Source organism: Equus asinus, chromosome 17, assembly GCF_041296235.1.
Source record: "Equus asinus isolate D_3611 breed Donkey chromosome 17, EquAss-T2T_v2, whole genome shotgun sequence".
NCBI classification, from domain to species: Eukaryota; Metazoa; Chordata; class Mammalia; order Perissodactyla; family Equidae; genus Equus; species Equus asinus.
The window spans coordinates 8,782,924-8,809,950 of record NC_091806.1 but is presented as its reverse complement, the minus strand read 5'-3'; the positions used below and the strand labels follow the sequence as shown (position 1 = coordinate 8,809,950).

Sequence of the window (27,027 nt, the reverse complement as noted above, 5' to 3'; positions counted from 1 at the left end):
GAGCGTGGTGCTCTTTGAGTTACTGAAAGTAATTCACTGTCATAAAAGATGAGGAATATAGGAATTCTGGGTTTGAAATTAGGAAGCTATGAGCTTTTAGACAGCCCATTCTTTAGCACAGCCTTGCATTCCTAAAGCCAAGTGTTCTGCAGGTTTTTTTGCCTCCAATCTCAGATGCTTTTTCTTGAGATCTTCACTAGGCTGGCACCAAATCATCATCCAGGTCTTAGCTCTAGTTAATTCCTCAGAGACTTTTTCCAACAATTCTTTCTATGCCAGCTCTCTTAGACATCATTACATTAGAATGCATCAGTGTCCTCGTAACACTCACTACTCTCTGAAAGTAGATTTATCGGGCTCTGCGTAGAATGTACACTCCATGAGTTTGCATGTCTTGTTCACCACTATATATCCCCAGAGCCTAACACACCCCTTTGACTTACTCTTTATTGAAAGCTTACTATGTACAAGCACTATTTCAGATGCTTGTGGTTATCAGTGAGCAAAATGCATAAATCCTTACCTTTGTGGCATTTTAACATTACATTTTACCAAGGGGAGACAGAGAGTAAACAACATACAAGTAAATTATATACGTTAGAAATTGACGAATGCTGCAGAGAACGTACAGTAGGGTAAGTGGGACCTGGAATCGTGGCAGGGTAGAAAGGGGCACTGCAGTATTAAATAGGATTCCTCGAGAGGTGATCTGTGAGGATTTGAAGGAGATGGAGTTAGACAAGCAGATATAAGGGAAAGAGTGGCTAAAGGGAACCGCTAGTGCAAGGATTCTCTGGCGTGAGTGTGTCTTTGCCTAGCCTGCATGAAGCCAGCGGACTGGGGCAGAATGATGGAGGAAAAGAGTGGCAGCTGAGGGGAGAAATTAAAAGCCATGGCAATGTTTTTTATTTATTTTTTTTAAATGAGGAGCCATCGAACAGCTTCAAGTGGAGGTGTGGATGTCTGCTGCTGTTTCGAACAGGCTGTAGAGGGTCAAGTGTAACAGGGAGATCAATTAGAAGACTATTATGGAACTCCAGGCAAGAAGCGATGGACAGAGGAATTGTCGGTCCTCAGCATACAGATGGTATTAAAGCCACAGGACTGGATGTGATCACCAAGGGAACTTAGTTATCTTGTCTGATACATTTAAACTCTGGTTTTAGAACACTTCTAACCATCCTTGGTGCTACTTCAGGAAAACTTTTTATAATCAAGGCTGGTGGCCAAATTAAGAAGTTCCACTTTACATATTAACTTGAGGATGGAAATTATTCATTTCATAATGACTTGGCAAGTATCAGATGTTTTTCTTTGATAAAAAGAACCAAATCCTTTTTTCAGAAGAGTGTATTAGCTTCTAAAAATAAATCCAAAAGGATGAAGATTAAAGATAACTTACAAGACCGAACTCCTTGAAGGCAGAAAAATATCTTGTCTTTGTATTTTTATGGTCTGCCACACTGCTTGGCACATGAGAAGCAATCAGTAAATGTTTAATGAATATCCAAGAATTTTAAGTTATCATAATAACAACACATCAAGACACAAAACAAAATTACAAAAGGAAATTTATTTCAAAAGCATAAGGGAACATTTACAATTGAACAAGGTGATAAACAGGTGTCTTGCAAAAGAAAAAAAAAATCCATGGCATGAAGTTTTTCATTCAAATTTTTGAAGCAAAAATAACCTAAGGTGTGCACTATTGCCTTAGGAAAGGAAAAGGGAACAATGAGGTGGTAAAGGATGGAACACAGTCAACTCAGTATCAAACTTGAGAAAGTCAAGTCACTCCTGCTCAGCTTTGTGTTTACAAATATGCTTAAAAAAGAAAAGGAGGAAAAGTTACACTTAACGTTCAAAATGATATAACTGTAGTCCCAATACAGTTTCTGTACTTGAAATGGCTTTAGGCCACTGGCTGATCTGCCTCTGAGGTCCAGACTACCTGGTCACAGTTTTCAAATGGCAAATTCCATATTCCTATGTCTGTTCAGATTCCAAGGGAGCTTAGGTTCAGCTCATAATCTTCTGGAATGTTTAGAGATTATTGCCACCACTCCATAGTCAAGCTGACCAACTTCTTTTGCTCACTTGTATCATTCTAGTCTTTAAAAAATAGTTCTTCCATAAACATGTGCAGTAATTCTAACAAAGGGGTTTTGCTTTCTCCCAATGTAGAGGTAACAGTAATGACGACACCTGCATTGGAATCACAAACTATTCCTCAAAGAATATGTCAAACTACTAGAAAATGTCATTCAGGCATTAAATTGAATAGCAAACTTGGGGAGGGAAGATTAACTGTGGAACAAAAATATATGAAACATTCAAATGGCAGAGCAAAGGGCCTATGCTACTAAAAATGCCCATGACAATAACACTCCACAAACCCCCCATCTGTTGTTTTAACCTAAAGATTCTATTGACTAACTTATACAATAATTGATTAATAACCTGAGAAGTTAAAATCTTGAAAGTGGCAAAAGCAAACTGAGAGAGCATCCCTTACTTACTGGTACACCATGTTATCAAGTCACTTTTCCTGGGTTGCTCTGGATATTAAATCCCCAAATTCTAATTACTCTATCTCATCCTGTAGAAACCTATATGTACATCAGATTCAATATTTTGGCTGTATTTCTCCAACAGGGATCCAAATTTATATTTGAAAATGCAGCCTTTGTTTATTTTTAGTTTTAAATAACAATAATCATGTAAGTGCAACTGACTCAAAATCCTCACTACTGGGAAGAAAACCTAGAGAACAATAATGGATTCAGCCTCAAGAGGATCATCACCGTGTCAGACTACCCGTTCCTGGAATTTAAAAAAATGATTTGTGTAGTCAAGTTTCACAGCATGCATATATATATATACACACACACACACACATATGCGCTTATGTATGTATGTATATTATACATACACATTTCTATTCAAATAGTAAGATCCCATATTCAAAAGTTCCTATCACAACATACGGAGAAGAGTTAAGTAAGCAGTGCAAAGCAAATTACTTCCTCCTAAAAATGTAATGTCATTTCTACATTTTAAGAAAGCTGATAAGTATTTTGCTTTTATAACACTAGGTAGGAATGCTGCACCATTGCCTAGCAGCTTTATTAAAAAACAATGAAAATAAAATGTTAAGATTGACCATTACTCTTCCCCATATATTGGGCAAAAAAAAATAAGACGGGGAGAGGAAAATCAGTAACTTTTCAAAACTGATGATCTTTACCAGTTATCAGAAATGGACTGAGTTTCACTACATTTTAGACTTTAACAGCTCTCAATAACAAATTATCAAGATGTTTAAAAATAAAAGATTCACAATATGAAGTCTGAATTATGAGACTGCAAAAACAAGTCAAGATTGCGGACAAAGCATCCAAAAATATCGCTGTGGTTTTACCTTGGACACAACCATGGTCTGTTAGAAAAGTAGATCATACATACAAAGGTATAAAGAACATTAAGTTTTTAGCTGAAGGCAGCAGTCCTTTTAAAGGGACATCCCCGGCAATCCAATGAGTAGGAGAATTTAAGTATATTAAGCTCATGACAATGCTGAAGAGTGTGATGTCTTATTCAGTAGAGTCTTCCCCGACTACGATTTCCTCGTGCTCCCCAACCTCGGCCACCTCTACTTCCCCTGAAGGCTCCTCTCTGCTCTACGAAAAAGCGAACAAGGGTTTAGGTCTTGCTCAGGACTTCAGGGTACAGCAAACACAGAACTGTAGCTCGTAGCTCTGAATGTAGCAGTGGGCTCTATAAAACCGCACCAGTATTCTGCTAGTCCCTCTACAAAGTCCATCTGTGCATTAAACCAGGGCAACATACACACCAAAGCACGTATGGCAAGCTGCCAAATACACTCATAGGACGTACTCAATTAAATGTATCCCATTAACAAAGATGTTTCAAGGTGACAATTTTGTGATAACTGCATTTCTTAGCTCTTTATTTTGGTGCCTATCACTACCAAAGATAAATAATGCACCTATAAAAATTTCTCTTTTAACATGGAATTAACAGAAGAGCCACTGGGCTTCAGAAGTTAGTGCCATAAATGCAAAATATCTTAAACTGTAATGCTCAATTTTGAAAAATGAGGCTAGACTGAAAAACACTTTTCAAATGCAACCAACAGGCAATTTGTTTTGGTCACAATATTTCAAGCACCTGGACACATAAAAATGTAGATATAAATGCGGACAGCTTTTCTTAGTGCTTTATCAGCTGTGTGAGCTGCTCAGAACGCTGTCACAGAGCTGATACAGTGTTTGGATTACTCATGTAAATCAGACATCTTTTACTGAAAAGTCAAGTCACTTGTGTCACACGGTAGAATGAGTCTTTGATTCATTGGTTAGTCTCTTATAGCTCCAGAGAAATATTCCTCACAGGAGTCTTTCCAGTGAAGAAAATTGAGGTTATCAGCAAGGCTGGACTTTTTGTCATACATAAATGAATTCAGAGGCTCAAACTTCTAACTCCAGAGACCAGATCTTGGCACTGAACCTTCAGCTTCCTCACTGCAGGAATCTTGTTAGGAGCAATAAAAAGAACCTGATGTGGCCATTTTTGATCCATAATGTTGGAGGCTTGAAAAATTCCTATTGATTCCAGTATTGCAATCCATTTTTTGGCATTATGGCTACAAATATAGTTACCTTATTTGGGTGATATTTTGATGTCTCTTTTTTTCCCTCCAGAAACTCTGAGTTAGAAAACTAACTGGACCTTTCCCCTGCCTGGCCAGTATTGATCTGGGTAATAGAACTGGGATCTGATTTGAAGTCACCTCATGTCATGACACATTTTTCTAAGTTCATCAGTATACAGACCATTTAAATGAAATGATCACCCTTCATTACTCTAGTGAACACATTCAGAAAACCAGAGGTAGTCTGCGGGCAAGATGCTCCAGTGATAGATGCAGTAACCGCGGGTGCATCCAGGGAGTGCAGCAACCTTTACGTAGGCTCTAACTCCTGCATTTTTGACTGTTCAAGACCTGGGCCTCATCTATGCAGATGTCTGCACATTTGCCCCCTCCCTTACTCATTATAAAACCTTCATTTCTCAGTTAATTTAACATCAACACACTTAGCATCCTCTTAGATATCATTATTAGCAATAAGCTAACAAACTACTAAACTCTACCCTTTCAATTGTTTCTCAATCAATTTTAATATGAAGAACTAGCTTACCTTCAATTGTTCAGCTTATCTAATGAGTTTAGTAAATACACTGTATGAAGGTATTAGCCTATATTGGCTATTTCTTTTTGATCTGCAACTCATGCAGCCATTTCTACAGTACAGGGAATCTCCAAATTTTCTTCTTTTTGAAGGGCTCCAATCCTGATGGACCACTCTGCACTTTCATGATCTTTTCAGTGGTTTCAAGCTTACATCACTAACTTAAAAAACCACTGCTCCCAGTTAAAATTATACTTTAAAAATTGTTGTTAGGGGCTGGCCTGGTGGTTTAGCAGTTATGTTCACGTGCTCTGCTTTGGCATTCAGATCCTGGGTGCAGACTATGCACCGCTTGGCAAGCCATGCTGTGGCAGGTGTCCCACATATAAAGTAGAGGAAGATGGGCACAGATGTTAGCTCAGGGCTAGTCTTCCTCAAAAAAAGAAAAAAATTGTTTTTATATTCTAAAAGGCAAAGGGTGAAAGACACAAATAGACCTTCTCACTTGCAACAGACCCATTCACTGTAATATTACTACTACCTGTTTCTCTAATAAAGCAATAAATTTCCCAACCCTCAGTGTCCGTGACTTTTTTTTAAAAACCATCCAACCTGTCGTCCCTGGAAAAATAAAACATCAGCTTGGCTGACACAGAAAAGTGGAATTATGATGATTTTGCCAAACGCGGGTAATAAAATCTATGTCTTAAAGACTTTAAGAGCACAAAACATTTTTTCCCCACCAATTTTGAGGTCAGCACTGACATCCCAGAAAAAAACAACATGCTTCTTTCTGCCCGACACAGTGCCAGTTCTCTAAGAAATGGACATAAAGATGGTGGGAAAAATCTGGAGGAGAACAGGTCCACCCACTCTTATCTGGAGTGCCAAGAAGTGTTCTCAACTGAATGGGTGAAAGGCAAGAAAACTCTTCAAACTGTTACTGTGAGAACACCTATAACCTGATAACACTCAACTCCCAAATGTAAAAAAGTATTAGGAATTTTGCTCCTACTTCCCAAGAAGAATAATCAGAGTTTACTTTCCTTTGTAATTCAATTGATGATAAGCACCCCAATTACAAGGTTGACCTTCTAGGAATATTGCAGTACTCTTAACACCAGACACAAAAGACAATTAACAGGCATGCGTGTTTTGCCCTTCTGATACTTTGATGACTATGGAACAAGTGAAGTTGGGACTCCTTGATTTTCATCTTGACTAAAACAAATCACATAGAATCCCAAGACTCTGCATTTTCCCCTCTCCTTCCCACACATTATATCATCTGATTCTCACTACCAGGCAGGCACCGAATTTCACAGGGCAGAATCCTCATGGAAACTCAAGAGTAACTGACTTGCCAAAGGGAAAAGGAATATGGTTCTTTATGTATTGCCGTAGCTCTCGATTATTTTCATTTAAGTTGAATGAAGACAGTATCTGAGATAATAGTTAACGTTAAGAATGGTTCTGACAGACACCACATTAAATGATATAGTGGCAGATGACAGTGTGACTGATATTTGGTAAAATGATGTAACAGAATCCTTTCCATTTTCACACATATTCTTGCTGAGGAAGATTCGCCCTGAGCTAACATCTGTGCCAGTCTTCCTCTATTTTGTACGTGGGTCACCGCCATAGTGTGGGTGCTGATGAGTGGTGTCGGTCTGCACCTGGGAACCGAACCTGGGCTGCTGAAGTCGAGTGTGCTGAACTTAACCACTAGGCATGGGGCCAGCCCCCACAGATATTCTCATTTCAAGTATTTTTCCCCCTTACTTGAAGTTTTTAAGAGCTCTGTGTTATTCCTATTTTTAAGGTAAAAAAAGAGAGGCACATTTACATATTATTATATAAGTGAAATAATTCAGTGATCTTTCCTACACTAAAGTTGCCTCAGGGTCTGACTGGGGTAGAAGGGTTCATCTCACAATCTAAAATTGTTTTTCTATACTCTGTTTGCTCAGAGATTAGAGGAATTTAGTTATTGTAGAAGGAATTTACTTAATGTCACAATTATCTCACCTTGGAAACAATTACAGAGACTATATGCTTCAGAATGTACTATTTTTGTAACAATTACTGCAGAATTAATTCTGACTGGTAAGACCAATTAACAGCATATTTAGTTGCTATTGTTATTACACTTTGTCTTCTTAAGCAAGATTAAATGATATTTTCATCCATTCTTCTTTGAAAAGATCTGTGAGGATGGAAGTCAATGAGAAACGAACTTCACTTCTTATTCAACTGCCCTCGGCGGGAATGGACTAGGGAAGGCTCTCCTGGCACCAACGGCTACAGGTGATGGGACCACTGCACCCCGGGCAGTGGGGGAGACTGCAGTGGGACACGTCTTCCTTGCCAGATGAGGCTTTAACATCTGACTCCACTGCTATGACTTCTTTTGAACTAACACAGAAGAGGGGAGGACAAGCAGTAGACTGACAAGGTTGAAGAAGGATCATTAATAAATACCACATCTGCCAGAAGCTATATCCATCCCTGAGGGAGAATGCACAGACTGTCTTGCCTTGAAGCTAGAGCAGGAAAACCAGGAATGGATGGGTTCACGCCAACTTCCTTTTTTTTCTGTTGGCTCCTCTGAATACAAAAGGCATATTTTTCTTTTTTAAGTTCTTAGTGTTGCATGCTCAATTCAGTGTGTCCACACGGGTGGATGAGAAAGGAGTGGGATAAGTTGTTTTCCCAACAGTCCTAGGTGCTCATGCTAACTCAGAAAAATCACCCAAAAGAGGTACGATACTATAGATGATCAGCAATTAAAATCAAGTACAACACAATTCCTGCTTAATCTCTCATATTGCTTGTACCCAAACGGAAACGCTCACCATAATTAAAGTTGCCCAAATTGCTGCTATATTTCCCACTAGGAGGATTATAAATCTGCCTGGCATCCCTTTTTGGTCCTGCTGGAGACTTCTTGGGTGGTGAACCGGAAGTTGTATCTTCACTGGCTCTCTTTTGCCTATAGAGTAGAAAGAAAAGCAATAAAAAAAACATTCTATTATACCAGAGGTCATTAATAGACTTGTGATTTAGCATACTGGCTATAAAAGACATCCTAAATATGACAGTCACATCAGAAAAAAGGAAATAACGTTCTAACGTCATCAAATTAACTGAGCCTTAGTTATGCAGACCCTGTCAGAGGGCATTTACAAGGCTTTAAAATAATCTGGAATACATGGCTTCAAAGACTATATGCAAGTGACTCATTCTGTAAAACTTGTCAGAAAATCTAGTTATGCCACAGGAGTACAAACAAGCCTGAAAATTCCAGGGTTGTGTTCCCCCAGTTTATTTCATAAATACTGGAATTAGATTTTATATTTTAAGTCATGCTTCTAATACTCATATTTTAACATCTTAAGAATCATTTAACTAATAATGGCCCATTTTGTATAGTAAATGTAATATCTGAATTTGGATTTTCATATTTATAAATCATAAATATTAGAACACTTATTTTTTTTAAAGATTTTATTTTCCTTTTTCTCCCCAAAGCCCCTCGGTACATAGTTGTGCATTTTTAGCTGTGGGTCCTAGTTGTGGCATGTCAGACACCGCCTCAGCATAGCCTGATGAGCGGTGCCATGTCCGTGCCCAGAATTTGAACTGGTGAAACCCCAGGCCGCTGAAGCGGAGCGCATGAACTTAACCACTTGGCCACGGGGCTGGCCCTCCATAAATCCCTTTTATATATATATATATTTCTTACCCAATCTCGACCTTTTGTACAGGTTTCCAGGATAATGTTACTGTGCTCTTATAAGAAGGAGGAATGTGGAAGAGATCCTGAAGAGACAAAATCAGACAAGATTTCTAATATATTTGGTGGTATGGGAAGTCTAACCAGGGTAGAAAACAGGGAGACACATCTTAAAGATTAATTTTAGGAGAAGCTGCTTTAATTTATCCTTCTTGCTCTGGTGGTGACAAAAATAAGGAGCTAAAAAAAGCTGCAAGAGAAAAGTTAACAGGGACAATTTTGTTTACAAATTGCATCTCTTACCTCATTAATGTCATTCTGAACCCTTCACTTAGGAAACGGCACCTAAGTTTTTTCTAAATGTCATTTCAAGTTCCAGGATAAAATGTCAATATTTATCAACTTTAATAAACAAAGTCAACAAATAAATCTTTCTCTTGCATAGATGCCGTCACCACACTTTAAGCACACTTACAGGTGCTTTCAGGAAAATACAGTGTGTCATCTGCATTTGCTTTCGCAGATTTTTGAGTGGTTCAAAATAAGAACAAAACTAAAGGCCTGGCTAATCATGTTTTTCTTCCCCTTAAATATCTAACCTCATCCCTCAATGTCTCACCGTTCCTTTCTCTGAAAAGCTTCCCTCTCTGTTCTGATAAAAAAGAATTATTCCATGGGATTCTACCAGATTAGTGTTAAGGTATAACCACTAGTCCCAATTTTGTTACTGACAGGCTTTGTGTTCTAGGTGTTACAAATATCATTTCTTTCTCCTATCTGGCTGCAGTACTGTTAACCTGTAGTAACAAATGATGGCTACTTCGTTGTGATTCTTTTGTTCTCTCAAGTTATTAGTTTTTTATTTAGGCTAGTAGATACTTGGGGAAGGAAAACAGAACTTAAGGGTATTTATGGCCTAATGGTAAGGCACACCACAGCCTAGAGTAACAGAAAGCTCTCAATTTATTACACAGACAAGTTAACAGAAAAGACCACAGGAAAACATTTCATGTGCCACATAGGACTGTCCATTCTAAGTGTAAGCAAAGCAGGATTTTATTGACGGTTCAAAAGGACCCAATAGCATTAAGTCTGAAATTTGAGTCTAAATATATCTGCTCCAATGCTTTGGGCCAGAGAATATTTGCATGCCTCCCTTTGTTTGCAGTATCTTCCATAATAACTTCTAAATAAATAAAACAACGTAACGTAAGATTTTATAATAGCTGCAGAGACTTCACTCAGTATCATAAAAAGCAGAAAGCTTTAAAAGGCCAAACTTTTAGAGTGCAATGGCATGTCCCCTTAAACAGTACCATCAGAGACCTAAAGACACATGGAAAATCTCTTGCACTAATTTTCTAGCTAGCTGGGAGGACTGGGTAAGAAACAAAGACTTACCTTGATTAAAACATTGATATTATTTGTTATTTTTAATGCAACAACTTTAATCTTGTTCTGCAAAAGAAAAACAAAATTAAATTAAAAGGCCAATACTTTTATGATGCATATTCCATTCCCATATAGAACTAGAGTAATTGTTTTTCTCTTTCAGAATCATTTCTACAGTTAGAGAATTCCTTGGTTTACATCTGTAGATAACGCTTACTTCTATTTCTTGACTCTAAACCACTGTAGAGATGGCAAAGAAAGCAAACAATCTTTATGTTCCCTTGACAAGTTAGAACATTTAAAGTGTTATCTACAATTTACCTGAAAAATGTGTAAGGGACAGATCATGTGCACATAGGAGTTGTTTTAAAAGAAATCAGTTTAAGTTATAGGAAGACACAACGAAAACTTAAAATATTTCATTAGGACCAAGATGAAGACTGATCAAAATAGGTGAGATCAGGAAAAACCAAAAAACCCCCAAACAAACACACAAATAGTTTGGTATAGAACTGGCAGGTTAATCTTTTTTTCTAATGTAAATTAATATTTGGGCTTCAAAACAGTGAAATTAAAAGCATCACAACCATCAATCAAATATTTAAACAAAATGTGCTGCTCATGAGACCCTAGTGAAAGGTTGGTATGTATCCAAGTTTGGTAACAAACTGTTCACAAACATCGAAAACATTTAAGACATTTCCACAATGATAAAAATATAACAGCAAATAACTAAATATGCAATCTTCTAACATATTATATCTTCAATATAGACTTGTATCACCAGTTCAAATAAAGTTGAATGTTACTTTTCAATGTATGAATTCAGTCTGAATATGTACTAAATGGTGGCTATTATAAAAATTTCCTTACAAGATGTGACCCAGCATTCTTACCTCTTCTGTTTTTAAGGCCTCGCCCGTTTTACCCTGGAGAGCCAAGCGAAGTTGTCTGATATAAACCTGCAGGCCCCGTGCAAAGTACTGCAGCCTAAATGAAGAAGTATCTGTTAATTAGCAAATCATCACTTCAACTTTGTTTTTAAACTCAAAGAATCTTGTGCTATAGCTAAATGATCTTTACCAATAAAGAGTCATTTTTTGACGTCATTTTTTTAAATTATCAATGCATGATCACAGGAGATACACAATAAGTAAAAGCAGTTTTCCTTTCGGAAAAATAGGATAAAGGAAATACTCAACCTGGCAAGAGAAAGACCTATAGCGCTGTGCTAAGCAGCTTGTGGAGTTAACCTGCAAGGCACGTTCTACCTCAGGGTGAAATGTGCAGGGGCCGTGGACTAGAATCAGGTGCCTGGTAACCAGTCTCCACTGGCCAACTGAAGGTCAAGTGACCTTAGACAAGTCACTTACTTTCCATTTGTTTATCTGCTAACAAGCCAGTGTTTGACCTGTTTGTACCCCCGGATCCAGTTAAAAATAAAAAATTGCAGCTTTGAGAATTTATTATAAATTCTAGAAGTAATCTCTTCCAGTTTGTTCCCAGGTAATATGTGAAGAAAGGAGGTACCATAACTCCATCCTGCTGACTTCATGGAATTCTGCTTGACAACTTGGCTTTTTTTTCATCTTTAATTTTTTTTTTTTTAAGATTTTATTTTTTTCCTTTTTCTCCCAAAGCCTCCAGTACATAGTTGTGTATTTTTTAGTTGTGGGTCCTTCTAGTTGTGGCATGTGGGATGCCGCCTCAGCATGGCTTGATGAGCTGTGCCATGTCCATGCCCAGGATTCGAACCAGTGAAACCCTGGGCTGCCGAAGCAGAGCGTGAGAACTTAACCACTCGGCCACGGGGCCGGCCCCCTGTAATTTCTTAAGTTGCCTTCTTCTGAGCAAATGCATCACCAAGTATTAAACCTCTGTCTTACCAAAGAGTAGAGGACAGTAACAGATGATACAGTGGCCAAGCATTTCAGAATTTAAGATGTGAATTTGTTAATGGAATGTTTCAGTACAAAGTGTCTTCATGAAAACTACTTATAGGCTTCTCCAGTGCTGCTCCTCTGGTAACACTATAATAGCAGCCGCAGTTTACTGAGTACCCACTATGTGCCAGGCACTGTGCTCCAAGCGTTCCACTCATTGTCTCATTTAATTCTCACAACTCTGTGAGGCAGGTACTATGATCATTTCAGAAGTGAGGAAAATCTGGAGCGGGGTGGTTAGAGGGGTTAGGGAAGCTGCCCAAGATCATAAAGCAAGTGGGGAGAGCCTGGGTCCATTTTTTAAAAAGTTCCTTCTCCTCCATGGATTTGTTATGCCACAGCTATCATATGTTTATATACATTCCTGGTCTGTGGATCTTCCATTCTGTTCCACCGGGGTGAGGCAGGGTGGAGAGAAAGAGCTTGTAAAAGGAAAACAAAACCCAGGGAGCTTCAAGACAGCCATCACCTTTGCCAAGGATTAGGCCACTTCGATCATACATCACCTGATTTTGAAATCTTTGAGCTTTTCTGCATTCAGTTTGGCTGTTAAGAAATCCGGAAGTTTTCGGCCCAGCTGGTGAAAGCTGTACAGCAAACATTCCACGTAACTGAACTGTAGCTTGGGTTCTTCATTACCAGCATTCTCCCCATTTTCTGCTTCTTCTGGAGGGAGAGGCATGTACTCCTAAGAGAAAATATAGAGATGTCTGCAATCTGTTCTAAATAATTAGAAACATACACTCAAGTAATTATAGCGCATGCTTCTAAGACCTGAAGCATTAAAAACTATCAAGGTGAGAAATTTAGAAAACTTAAAATACTTCATTCATAAGATATCTCTTTTACCTGTTGGATTAATGAGGTAGCCTGTCAACTCTCCAGATTAAGCTATGTTACAGCTGCTGCTACTACTAACGACAATGAAAGTAGCTAACATTTATTAGGCACTTACACAGATGAAGGAACTGAAGTTCTGAGAGCTTAGGTAACTCTCCTATGGTGAAAGGGTAAGCTGAAGAGTCAGGATTCAATCTATGTTTGACATCAACAGTTGATGCTCTTAACTACTACCACATTATGCTAACTCCAAAAATCTTTTCTGAATATTAGTCCATAGTTTAAGTATTTAGTCTCTTTACATTCAAAGTAATGCCACGGGCATTCAATATGTGTTACAACAGCCCAGTAGGTACGACAGGTCTGGAAGAGCACCAGATGTTGGATGACTCAATTCATGCTGCAGGCCTAACGTTGATCACTGTGTCACTCACACAACTGCTCACATCCAAAAGGAAATCACTTGGTAATGCTGAAAATGATTTTATTAGATGGCCTATTTTCTCTACAATTATGACTTAAATGACTTTATTTCCTGGTTGCTAAAGCTACTTGGCCTTGGGCAGCACCTAGATGGTGACCTGGAGCAAATGTAAAAAATATTTTGATGAAGGGAAAGCAGAAAGACCTACAATATAAATCCTGTATTATATTTTATGCCAAGCATCAACAACAGAAGAAATGCCAAAGATTAAAACAGATATTTTTTTGAAAAGTAGACAACATGTGGCCTGAGCAGCTAACAATACTTGCTAGAATTACTGTCTAATCTAAATTTCAAAAGCAAGTTCTCCATAACCCAGAAATTAATACTACACTATTAGACTTTGGGGCTATATACTGACTATGCCATAAGGAAAGAAAAGAGCTCTTACCAATAACTTATCAAACAGTTTCCTTAAATTTGTTTCTAGCTTTTCCATGTCACCACAAAATGAACTCATCTCTGCCAACAGTTTCAATACCTAAAAAACACAATTCACTGTTGTCATTTTTTTGAATGAGCAAGGGCTATAAAACAAGAATGATTCTAGTTAAGTATTTAAGACTGCTTATTTTTCAATTATGCTTTTATGGAATCATAATGTTTGAACTGGAAAAAGAATTTAGAGATGCAGCCCTATATTTGAGGAAACGGAAGGTCAGGGCGATTGTGTGACCTGGCAAAGTCACAATGTATGTGAGTGGCAGGGCAGACCCTAAAACCCAGATCTCACAACTCACTATGTCTGTGACAAGTAAGGAGAAGAATGCACACGACACTTTCTGCTAGAGGTTAATAATGTACTATGAAGACACACTGAGGAAGAACTCTTAATGGCAAAGAATTATTTACTAACACTTAGTGTGGGCCTCACTTGCTATTAACTTTAGTCTCTGGGTACTAACCCCAAGAACTGGTAATTGCCACTATTCTTGAGGCTCATCTCTGCTTTACTCAACCCCAGTCTGATAAGACAACCCCAGGACATTTGAAGCAAACTTCAAACCATAGTGTCAGTGCACATGAGACTCTTCTCTATCCCAAAGACCTATGAGGGAAATGGCACATGTTTCCATATTCCAGTTCAATTCAACAATCATTAAGTGCCATTCAGAATCGGCTCTGCTCTAGATTCTGGGGATACAGAGATGAATCAGGTTAAATGTGGAGTGAGAAACAAATGTAAAGTATCACATGTGCTGTGAAAACATATATAGTGTACATTGAGATACATATATATATGTACATATGTATGTACAGTTGAGATACAAAGGGGAGAGAGAACAGTCAGTTCTTTTGGAGAGGGGATAAAGGATATTTTGTGTTAATCCAGCTTAAATCTGACTCTGTAAGACAGAGAGATGAGAATTGTCATGAATTAAACACCTTATTTAAAAATATTAAGGCTACAGAGGTAGAGAGTGATAATAATGAAAACTACAGGCAGTGCTTTCCCACTGCAGCAAACTTTCATTGACTCCATAAAGCACTCCTATGTGACTGATCCTGGGGTAGAGTGCTAGCTACACCAGACCTTTACTCTCTTAGAGATCAGATCCAAGTTAGTGGTTTACATTTACGTTAAAATATGGGAATGCCTTTTCAGTGCTAAAAGCAGCAATTTTTTCTTACCTCCAACTGTATATCGAGACCTTCCACTGGGGTAGTCAAGGAACTCAGGTTAGGGAGAACCTGCTCACAGAAATAAGTCACAAATCTCGTGGAATGCACATTTTTCTGTAAAAATCCAAAGAACACTGAGTTGTCAAAAAAAGAAATATTCTCTCAAATATAATAGTAAAATGTCACTCAACAAATACTAACTGAGCACCTCAGCATCAAGTACTGTGGCGACAAATACAACATGGTGCATACCCCAGAGCACCCCAGAACCAACCCCAACAGACAGTAAGAAGTTGCTGCAAAGTAATCTGGAGCACTGAGGCATCTGTACAGCTTCGAACTCTTCCTTGATTCTCAGGTCATATTTGGGGGGAAATTTCAGTGCTGAATTTCAGGCTGTACATTTCTCAAAAAGGAGGGCTCCTTTAAACTGTGTTTTTCAAACTATGCTATTCACATCCCAGAAACCTCAAGGCCAGAGGAAGCACAAAGCCAGAGATAAAGAGCATATTTACCTAGAAATTTTCTGTTAGAAAATTTAAGAAAAAAAAGTTAAATTACTAAAGCAACTGTTTTAGAAACTTCAGCCAAACTAAAAAGCATGATACAAAGTTCTCAAGACTTTCTCAAAGTCCCTAAGCAAGACTTTAAAAAAACTTCTTGCCTGCTTTGGGCTCTAAGCAACCCCACGCAGGCCTCCATAAAGTAAATATTCACTCCATTGTGTTAATACTTTTATGCAAAGGTTTGAGGAGAATGCTCAACTGAATATCTACAGAAATAGAAACTCAGAGTAATCAAAGTCCCAGCTACGTAAAACAAAGGGCTCACAGAGAAGAGGGGTACCGCCTGCCGAGTGCACTGTAAGAGCCTGTCCACACAGTCGGGGTCCGAGGGATTGAAGGTCTGTTCCAGGTCTGCCTGTTCAGCCACCAACTCTACGAGCTGCTGTCTTCCACTCACTGTCTGTAAGCTTTTTAACCCAGACAGTATCTTCATGAACAGGACAAATTCTTCACCAGTCACATCTTCTAGGACCTGGAAAGAGACAGTTCAGCACAATAGTATCTTTATGATTTGAACGGGAAAGATCAATACTGAAACACTAGCAAATTTCAGTTACTAAAGTCAGTTTGCTATTAATGTTTCTGAAATACTGATGAGAAGACAACTTTTAGCTTCAGAGTAAAGCATGCATTCTTAAGGGGGAGCTATTCTGTCTCCATGGGGGCAAAATTTGGTTCTTGAAAATTTTACCCTTTTTTATGTATAAAGCACAGACATACATACAGTACATAAACAAAGATAGAGGATACCTGTGGCATTAAAATTTCATGAGAGAGCAGCTAAGGAAATAAGTGTCTACAAAAGCTGTTCAGGGGCTAATAGCAAAAAAAGACTGAGACATTCTGTAGTAAACTGTTAAATCAGCTTCAGTTCCCTATATTTAAAAGCAGCCTATTCACATTAATATGGGAATTGCATATAAAATAGGAGACCATGCAAGTCTTATTTTAAGCGCTCTGCATCAGCCTTTCTGTTCACTGACCAAAGCAGCAAGCAACCATGGCGTGCACCACCAGAGTGCTGGCTGGGGCTCAGGTGAAACACGCCGATACTCCCAGCTGGAGAGCTGCTCCTTTTTCTCGCACTGAAAAAATCTTATCAGTAAGGAAGTGAGTGGTGTATTAGAGACAATTGTGAATTTTCTTGAACATATTAAAAAAAGTACATTATTCCCAAACTTTGGCACTTTATGAGTAAAAAGCTAATTGTGACACACCCTGTGAATCTTGGCATCTGTAACTATGCTAGATGCTGGGAGCACAGACAAGTAAGCATGGTCTCTTGAGCTTACAGTGTCATGGGGTAGGACGAAAGAACAGTGCATTTCAATGTGATTTCATTTTCATTTTGAAGTGATCCAGAATACTATGGGAGAATATTCTAAAACTGAGGGAAGGGGTTGGAATTAGGCAAAATTTCCTGAAGGAAATGATTTGTACAGAGTCCTGAAGAACGCATAAATTTTCAGGATAACACCAGAAAGGATTTAAATGTGATCACATCCCTTTAAATTAACACCTTGATTCATCATAACCAGTGACTAAAGAGCAGAATACAATATAAAAAAAGCTTGAAGTTCTATGGTAGTTCTGTTGAGAGACATCATTTTATACACAAGCTAGACACAGCGCTGATGAATACTGCTAATTTCGAATATGTTCTTTTGCTTTAGAGAAGCTCTAGGAAATGATGACTGAAGCTTACCTTTTTAGACTCAGTTAGTATAAGTTCCTCTACTTCCTTTGTTAAGACTTCATCTGGTAAAGTCTTAAGTTTTGTAGAAAGGAATTTGATTGCTCGTTCTCTAACAATGTCCTCTCCTTGAAGTATCTGGCTGAACAAGCCACCTAAAGTCCCTAGAAAACAAGAGTTGTGTGTAGCAAGTCAATCCTATATTGTAACGAAGTTTTCAAATTTAACTCAATTTATAGTATTTCTTCTAAAGTGAGTTAATAAACATCCTGAGTATTTTTGATACTGGCTAAATTAGTTTGAAATTTCTATAGCCCTAACCACAAGAGTGATCACATGCTTTGTTCATGGATTCAGAATCAGCTTGAGCATGACTTTCCTTTTCTTACGTTAATAATAAATAAACCCAGGTATTTTGGAAGAATTTCTCTAATGTGGCAAAGGGAGTTTCCCACCAGATTTCTAATGGAAAAGTTTGGTCTGTTTTTGCAATTATTTCTGCTGGTTTTTTGAGTCACAAATATCTTGAGCTAAGCAGTTTTTTTAAGAACACTTAGAATTTTTATGAAATAGACCTCTGGGTGAATCCCAGACTTTATCCTTAATGAGTAATGCCGAGCTCCCCAATTTTTTAAGACATCAAACACAACTCAGAACAAGAAGTGGCCTTACCTTTTGCATCCATCTTAAATATACTTAACAGGGCATTGTTCACTAAGTTAAATTCTGCAGAGTCGTCTGGATAGAGAAAAAGTGGTATTATGTATAAAATAAATGAAACATATCATCGGCTTCATTTTCAAACCTAAGATTCAATGGTTTCTCAAAGATTACATTGAGAGGAGACATATAACTAAGAACTTCTCTCAAGTACCAAGAAAATACATCTTCCTTTTAAGGGTAGAGAACTTGATCTGGAATACCTGGAAAGCTTGTATGTTAAGATGGTACAATTAAGAAAATACAAGAAACTGGGGGCGGGGGGTGGGGGAATCATGATGCATCAAAATTCCCCAAAGAATCCAGTAATTATACCTTCATAGACAATTAAAAACATAACAAACAACACAAAGAATGAAATAATCACAAGTCATTAAGCTTCAAACTATTGAATGAGAAAAAGAATTTTAATTTCTATCAGAGGTAGTACCTTCAGCCAAAAAATAGCCAAAAACAGAGTCACTATTTCAGAGAGAACTTATATTTAGATAAAATGGTGATAATAAAATTCCTTACCTGTCTGCAAAAGCTGGGTTAGTATATCTGCCACTCGGGGGAGATTTTCTCCAGTGGCAAATTGAGGCAGCTCTTTAATTGCTTGCCGTCGAATCTGAATACGATTTCAAACAAAAATTAACCAACACTATCATCAACAAAAACAACCACCCCAACCTTTAAAGAAAACCAAAACCACAAAAAAACCATAATTAGGGGCAGAAGTCACAAAAATATAAAATGAGATTTCTAGCAGTTTTAGAAATAATTTGTTCCAATTTAATATTCAAGCTTCACAGAATAACTAAAACAAAATGTGGTGGAAAAGGACTTTAAACACAATTATCTGACTGGAGCAGACAGATTTGAGACTATAAACAATGGTTTATATACCGACTGTATACAACTGTTGGGTTTGACTACCTCTGGGCACATAATACGGTACAGTACGTTCTGAAGGGTAAGAAGGGCGACAGCGCAATGCTGTATCTAAGCATTTACTTTAGAACTTTCAGTACTGACTAGTTAATACAATGTTTATGAATATATTCTGCGTACTTAATTCCAAATTTGTGGCTTAGTTTAACAAAAATATACAGGAGTTATATCTAGCAAATTCTGCATAAAATGTTGGTGATCCACCAATTTCATTTGAAAAACCAGAAGCTAATAGTTGGAAATTCTTAGGAACCTGTATCAGTAGCGAGAAATGCCAACAGTTAATTCTGTTCCAAGGAAAAACGATTTCTTCTTATTCTAGTAATCACATACAATTATTACATAGATCAGTTATTATTCTGCTATGCAAAATATTCAGGGGCGTTAAAACTATATTTTATGATGTGATACTATTAGTATTTTAAATGTCTAAGCAAGCATAAACTGATTGAAAACAGTCTAATTTCATATGCACAATGTATAACAATTTAAGAAAAAGATGAGCCCCAAGCTGTTTTTAACTGGGTAACAGATAAGTAAAACAAAGTAATTTGTGATTCTGTGCATTTTTCACAGTTGAAAGGTGGTAAAAGAACTAAGAGATTTTCTCAACTGTAGATTTAAGCCCTAGCATGCCATCAAGCCAGACCATATTGCAGAATTCTATTGTGCACTGATATCACTGGTACATCAATTACATTAGCTACACACAGAAAGTGTCTGAAAATGGCAAGAAAAGCATCTGAAAGCTTAGGGAAAAGTGTCAATTATAAACTTACTGATACGTCTTCGTCCTCACAGAGGTCTAACTGTGCATTGATAGCAGAATCAGCCAATTCTGGAAAATGCTTAAAAAATTTCGGAATAAACTGAGCTGCTAATCTTTTTTCCTTGGTACCACCTTTCACACCATCCAATATCACTTGATAGGCATCTTTATGCTGAAAGAAAGAATAAAGCAGAAAAGAAACACAATTTTGAAGGATGGGAAGCAAAAACCAACTTGTTCAAAGTCTGCTTTAAATTAGTAAAATTTTACATCGGCTAAGAAATAGGGCTTATTCTTGGAGCTTTACTGCTTAAATTGGACACCTACCTTGCTACCATCTGCTCCCCCACTCCCCAGGCCTTATTTGTAAGTTGGAGAAGAGAGAAGGACAGCAATAATTTTAAGTGGAAAAAGCAAGTAAGTTTGTCGGTTTACCAACACTTCTTCATCCTACTGATTACTGACCCTAGCCTCGTGATTGTATCATGCTTAAAAATATTGTAATGAATATCATCCAGTTCTCAAAGAATTGTGTTACACGTACATAAATATATTTGTCTGTTGTCAATTAGCACCTTGAAGGAGGAGGAGAGAATACATTCCTGAAACTAAGCAATACCAGGAAGGTTAGGAAGCTTTATTTTGCCTCATATTTTAGGATATGAAAACAGTAATCCACTCTATATAGCCAGCCAATTTTGGATTAAGACAGATTCTAATGTCACATATTTAACTTTTTATCAGAATAATACATTCAAAGCTCATTTGTTTCCTTTTATTTATTTATTTATTTTTGTGAGGAAGATTGGCCCTGAGCTAACAGCTGTGTCAATCTTCCTCTATTTTGTATATGGGATGCTGCCACAGCATGGCCTGATGAGCCACGTGTAGGTCCATGCCCGAGATCTGATCCTGCAAAACCCAGGCTGCTGAAGTGGAGTGCGTGAACTTAACCACAATGCCACCACACCAGCCCCTAGATCTTTTAATGGTACAGATTTTAATATAATCTGCATAATTACTGGATTACTTTAAAAGTTCATATACTGCCAACCTATCTATCTAAAAAACATAAATTCTAAAAATTAGTTCTAAGAAATAAATTCCATCAACTGATTAATGACCACTCCTTTTACTATCTTAAACATAACACCAACTCCTAAATAACAGAAACTTCTGTGAATAAGGTCAGCTTCCTCCTGAAATGCAGACACAAAATCAGTCTTCAGGAATTATAACTTCAAAAGCATATTATATACTTTTTAGCGCAAAGGTTTGAAAAATCATAGCTGACTTCTCTACCACTTTACATTCCTGCGGTCTGCCTCATGGATTTTAGGAAGTCTGTCTGGAAGCTAAGTCTCGAACAATTCTGACATCCTTTTTGTAGAGTATTACAATTCAATTTCCTTTAACTCAAACTTAAAGCTTTACTTATAAACCCTTTTGAAGGCAGTCGTTACGGTGTCTAAAATTCAATGAAGAGTCCCTGCTTCAAACAACCCATCCCCCTGCCAAGAAAAAAAGCCTGGAATAGAATAAAAAGGAATCATTTGCAACACTCACTGAAAGCCTACTACGGACTGAGCAATGCCTTGAGTATGCACCACACAAGAATCCTGAGCTGGGTGGGACCACTATGCCTACTTTTCGGATGAGAAAACCGAGGCTCAGAGTTCAGGAGCAGATCCAGGACCTGAAAATCGTTCTGACGGGCTCTAAAGTCAAGATGTGAGCCCAATACGAAGCTTCTTTAACCGGAGTCTTTCAAACTATGTTCTGAGCTCTGAATTAACAAAGGAGGAGAGAAAGAAAAGCCTGCCAGACCTAGGACTGCCTAAAGTAAAATGAGCCCTAAATACAGGCTCCACACGGCATATAAGCTGTGATGCTGCATCCCAAACACGGCAAGCCCTTTGGAAAGTGATAACATTTTAATAGATTCAAGCTAGAAATAAAAGATTCTACCACTGGTAGGCATCAGTTTTATCAAGTAATTTCACAGACAGTTTTAGTAGACTTCAATTAATTATCCTTTATCTAATGCAAAATAAAATGACATTCTTCCTTGCCAGCTCTTTGAATGATGTCTTCTAACTATAGCATAGGGACAAGACATTTTACACAATCTCCTTAAAGTAGTAATTACTTCTGCTTTTCAAAGTAGGAAACAAGATATAAGTGATATCTTCAGTGATCACAGTGATTTAGTGACAGATAGGACTGTAACCACAATAAAATATTCTAAATATTACACAGCACTGCTTATTTTTCCTTTTTCAACACAGTTGTATATTTCAACTAAACAGATCTGTGATCCTAACAAGAAGCTTTAATTGTAAATACTTTTAATGCATTTCTAAGACTGTGTATTTGTGTATGCTTTTAATATCTAAATTAAGAAGCAAACTCTAAAGAAATCTCTTAAGATATTTTCAAGTAAAAAGTCAGCTACAATTTGATCCACATTCAGCAGATACATTCTAAAAGATTTGTGATTTGATTGTCAAAACACAACCAATATGCCTAAGTTGTCAGTGACGTGCCACGTAAAGCCATGTTTGGGTCCAAGATGCAGCCTTCAAGAAATAAAGCATTATTTTAGAAAAGAAAGGATATGGTTTCAACGAACATATTTCTCAAGAATGACATAAAAAGAAATGCATAAGGTAAGCTATATTATTACTTTCTTCCTCATACTCAATTAATAAATCTAGTTTACGTTTGACACTAAAGTAAGTTGTTACTATATATTTTTGAGGGATTATGAACTTGGTTGGTCTGTGAGTTTAGCTTAACCCTACAAAGAAAAGGTAGCAAATGAAGGGTGTTTCATGAACTATGAACACTCTTCCACCCTAAAGAGCCAAAATGTACTCCAGTGTAAGAGAACAGGAGAAATCAGAGTGTAGGCATCATCCTGATCTAATCTTACACCACCTAACTGCCACAGTCCCTTAACAGGTGTTTGGTATTTTTTTTTTTTCCAAACCTTAAAAAATCTTTGACTACATAATGTAAAATTCAGTATCTACATTTTAAAATTAGGGGCCAGCCAGGTGGCATAGTGGTTAAGTTTGGCACACTCTGCTACGGCAGCCCAGGTTCGTGGGTTTGGATCCTGGGCACAGACCTACACCACTCATCAAGCCACACTGTGGCGGCAACCCACATACAAAATAGAGGAAGACAGGCACAGATGTTAGCTCAGGGACAATGTTCCTCAAGCAAAAAGAGGAAGACTGGCAACAGATGTTAGCTTAGGGCCAATCTTCCTCACATAAATAAATAAATAAAATTAAGCAAGTTCACAAAAATTTGAAACAAAATTTAAAATAATGGTGGGCCATGGTTTGCTCTATTATGGCCAGTTGGGAGCCCTGGGCAGAGTGCAGTGGAAAAGGAGGTTGAAGGGGGTAAAGGCACATACTGCAGAGGAAGGAAATGTGGAGGAGGAACAGAGGCACACTGGGGGCTGGGGAGGTAGGCTGAGTATGTAGGGGCAACAGAGGAGCCACAAGACGAAAGACAACAGAGGACTAGAAGGTTCTGAGGTAGTACAAAGTGCTTCACTTAGAATTTATCACCTGCAGTTTGCCTATTAGGAAATACATGCTCATGGTTCATATCCGGGTGTGTGTATAAAGTAAAGTTCCCTTCTTCATTCTGAAGAGAGAATACTTGTAAACAGGTTTTGGTTATCTATCTATCTATATCTGCTCCTTCTTTGAATATATTTCTTCAACTCTGAGGAAGGAATGTCTACTTAAGGGCAAGGTACAGTTCAAGAAAAACTAAAAAATAAAGGGATTTAGCTTTTAACCTGAAGACTTTAAAATTTAGTTAAGGGAATAAAAAAGGTCCTCACATGAAATAAAGTGCAAACCTGAAGGACTATTAATAAATACATAGATGGTGCCAAGGAGTTCAAAAAGAGAAAGATCTGATCTGCTTAAGGGAAATGACCTGATGAAACCACAGCTGACCTGGGCTTCTCCTGATATATTTAGAGAGCACTACTCTGAAAGGAGTATTAACAACAGTGGAGAGGGCACTCCCCTCGTGGCAGCAAGGCGAGCAACCGCGGGACTCACTTCTTTGACAAAGGGTGAAAACCAAAACAAAAGGAGGAAGTTCTACATGAAGAAACTTACATATCGTCTCAGAAGTGGCCAGACAGGTATCTGGCAGGTAACTTAAGTCTCAACTGTAAATCTCCTAGTTAACATGAAAATCAGACTTTACTATATACTAAAAATGTAAACACTTTTTTCTCTCCTCAAAAAAATGTGAATGGCATCCCTTCCATTGCTTTTACTAGTTAAAATTCACAAGCAGTAGGCTGAAACCCACATCTTTTTTGGTGAGCAGTTTTAGTCATTTTCTCTGAAAAGGACGAAGTAGTCTACCATACAGCAGAAGTAGTAGGCATCTTGGTTTAGTCCAGCTTCAGTTCTCCCAGAATTCAGTTTGAGGCTGAACAAATCACTACACTTCCTTATGCAGGTCTTTTTGTCTTAAATAGTTGCTTGACAGCTGTCACTACAGTGTCATGAAAGTACTGATCTGCTGTCACCTACAGAGAATTATGCTAAAATTGTAGCACTCACCACCATGTTTGGTACACAGTAGGCACTCAGAAAAACACTGAATCACAGAAATCGTGAGCCCTCATTAAAGGTTGCACAAAAGGCCCCTTGTTGGTTTTTCACAAACTTCTGTCTCCTTAACACTCTTCCTAAGTTCATAGCAGATTTTTGCCTTGAGAAAGACATTTTTGACCTCTTGAGGGAGAGCTCTCCATATAATCTGGTATTTATCATTAAAGAGGACACAGAGAAATGAGAGCAACTCTCAATTATTCATACTATATACATATCCCAGTTTGGCTTCTATTTGCCCTAACACACTCTAAGCAGGTGGCTGCCTACCTTGTTTGCACTGCGGCTGGGGGTAGGGACTGCACTATGTATATGGTTTCAAAGTGTCCCCAGAAGATTCCTGAAACACCTCGGGAGAGCACCATCTACAAACTGACTGAAATCACTGTTCTAGCTTCTTTCCCATCCAGGTTGCTGACATGCAAGAAAGTCAATTTTGGGCAGAGCAGTTTGCTACAATCTTCAGCTCAGTTACAACGAATGAAAATATCTTCACTGCTAGTTCCTTCGAGGAATAATAGCAACAAACTCAGACTATGACTGACCAGTTTTTCCCACTTCGTCTTAATAGGCAGAAAATTTCTCCTTCACAACCGACCTCACACACACACTATACACAACTACGACGGACTGTCGGTATGTCTTTCTCACTGATAACGTCAAAATTCCCTACTGACACGGAAATCTGTAGGGAAGGAAAATCATCTGATCCTTGAAACTACTATATTCACAAGTATGCATTAAGCGAAAATAAGGCTCCAACATCAAAGCGTTTTTCATTCGGCTGAGAAAGATTCTACCCGAATGACACATGTCAAGAAAAGCGGGCGGGAGGGGTACCGCCACAGCTTTGCTAATGTTGTTAGACTCTGCGATCGTCCAGGGGATAGGTTAGCAGAAGCATCACATGAAGTTGTATAAACTAAAAAAATATGGCATAGGATTTCTAGCAACAGTGATCAAGATTACCTCTGGGAGAGCCTGGTTCATTTCCTAAGAAAACAGAGGCGCGCGCGCACCTCCCCCCCCCCCCCCCCATCAACTCAAGTTCAAAGTACTCCAGGACTTGAAAACTCACAAAGAATCAACGGTTTGGTACGGATAATTCAACAGTGCTGAAAGTGTGTCTGGGACAAATCCTGCAGGGAGCGCTTGCCAGACAACTCTACGGAAAGCTGCACTCTCCCCCTTCCCGTCCCCAACGCCACTGCACCGCCGTTTTATTTTCTTCACAACGCTTTTCACGGGGGAGGAAAAAAAGAACCCATCTTTCTCATGTATTTGCTTATCCCTAGTCTCTCTCTCTCGCTGTGCCTTCCGGGAGAGCACGAGTCTATCCTGAAACTCTAGCGCCCCGCACAGCGCCTGGTGCGCGGCAGGCGCTCAAAAAACGGACTCGATAATGAAATCGTGCGCCCCCGCTGCAGTCTGGCCGAGAGGGGCCCTCTTCTGGTTTATTACAAACTTCTGTCTCCGGAACACTCTGCCTAAACGAGTAGCAGATTTTTGCCCCGAGACAGACATTTCTGACCTCTTGGGAACTCGCAATCTAATCTTCCGAGGGACTCAGCTCCCCCGAAAAGGAGGAGAGAGACTTCAGAGGAATCGGGAGGGCAAGGCTGGCGGAGCCGGGAAACGCCACGGCGAGAACAGGCAGAGCAGCCCGGCACCGGGACCGCGCTCCCCGCGGGGAGGCCGGAGTCTACGCTCGCAGAGAAGGGCCCACCCGACGACCCAGCCGGGGCGGCCGGGAGCCCGCGGAGGGCGAGGCAGCAGCGCCCGCCCGGCCCCGGGAGCGCCTTCGAGAGGCCGCGGAGCGCCGGGCCCTGCAGGCCGCTCGGGGACTTACCTGGCCCACTTGCTCCGTGGCATCGGCCAGGATGCCATAGTTGCGGTAAAGCTCCTCCACGGTCGGCATGGTGAGCGACAAGCCCGTGGCCCGCTCCTGCTGTCGTCGTCGTCGCCGGCGCCACCGCCGCCTCTGAAGTTCTCCAAGCCTGCGACCCGCACTATTACGCCGCCAGCTGCCGCCAGCGCCGCCGCCAGTCACCGCGCACAGGGCGGCCCCGCCCCCCACGTCGACGTCGACGTGCGCGTCGGGAGCGGCCTCCGTTGACCGCCAAGGAGCCACCTGGGGCTTTGTCGCCCCCTAACGCCTGGAGGTGCAAAAAGCAGCCAGGAAGATTAAATTAGCTCACACTTTTTTTGAAGGCTTATGCCCGGCTAGGAGCTTTTGGTGGGGGGTGGAAAAATACAAAGATGACTGCGTTTCTGCTCTGAAGAGATCTCATGTTGGCCAGAAAAGTGAGTTTGCAGGGAGAGAAATAGAACGAGAGGTGGGAGTGCAAGCCATATGAGAAGTTGTAAACTCTATTTCCTCCTGACTCAAAGAAGGTAACGTAAATCTGTGGCAGCAGAGGGCAGTGGATCCAGTTTTTTTGGGTTTTTTTT

General features: G+C 39.1%; 1 protein-coding gene across 2 annotated transcripts; it reads right to left on the bottom strand.

Annotated features, from left to right (window-relative positions):
• Positions 1-1,553: 1,553 nt before the first annotated feature.
• API5 (apoptosis inhibitor 5) lies at positions 1,554-26,656 on the bottom strand. Of its 2 annotated transcripts, none has more exons than XM_014861234.3 (14): positions 26,426-26,656; positions 19,926-20,087; positions 18,730-18,823; positions 18,166-18,231; positions 17,506-17,657; positions 16,066-16,272; positions 15,244-15,348; positions 14,003-14,092; positions 12,794-12,975; positions 11,241-11,334; positions 10,354-10,410; positions 8,962-9,038; positions 8,072-8,208; positions 1,554-3,680 (listed from the first exon to the last, which is right to left on the bottom strand). In XM_014861234.3, exons 1-14 carry the CDS (start codon positions 26,492-26,494, stop codon positions 3,598-3,600), a joined length of 1,575 nt encoding a protein of 524 aa, XP_014716720.1. In that variant the 5' UTR covers positions 26,495-26,656; the 3' UTR covers positions 1,554-3,597. The 2 variants fall into 2 exon arrangements, with proteins under 2 accessions (XP_014716720.1, XP_014716721.1); XM_014861235.3 differs by having other exon boundaries at positions 1,554-3,675.
• Positions 26,657-27,027: the final 371 nt, after the last annotated feature.

Bases quoted from the DNA above. Each gene is read 5' to 3' on its own strand.
- API5 (XM_014861234.3), bottom strand. From the start codon at position 26,494: ATGCCGACCGTGGAGGAGCTTTACCGCAACTATGGCATCCTGGCCGAT. The intron at 15,349-16,065 runs GTGAGCCCTTTG...GGATTTTTACAG, and splicing joins AGGCGGTACCCCTCTTCTCT to AAAAATGTGCATTCCACGAG. The intron at 3,681-8,071 runs GTGAGCGTTTCC...GCTTTTTCGTAG, and splicing joins TTTGGGCAACTTTAATTATG to AGCAGAGAGGAGCCTTCAGG.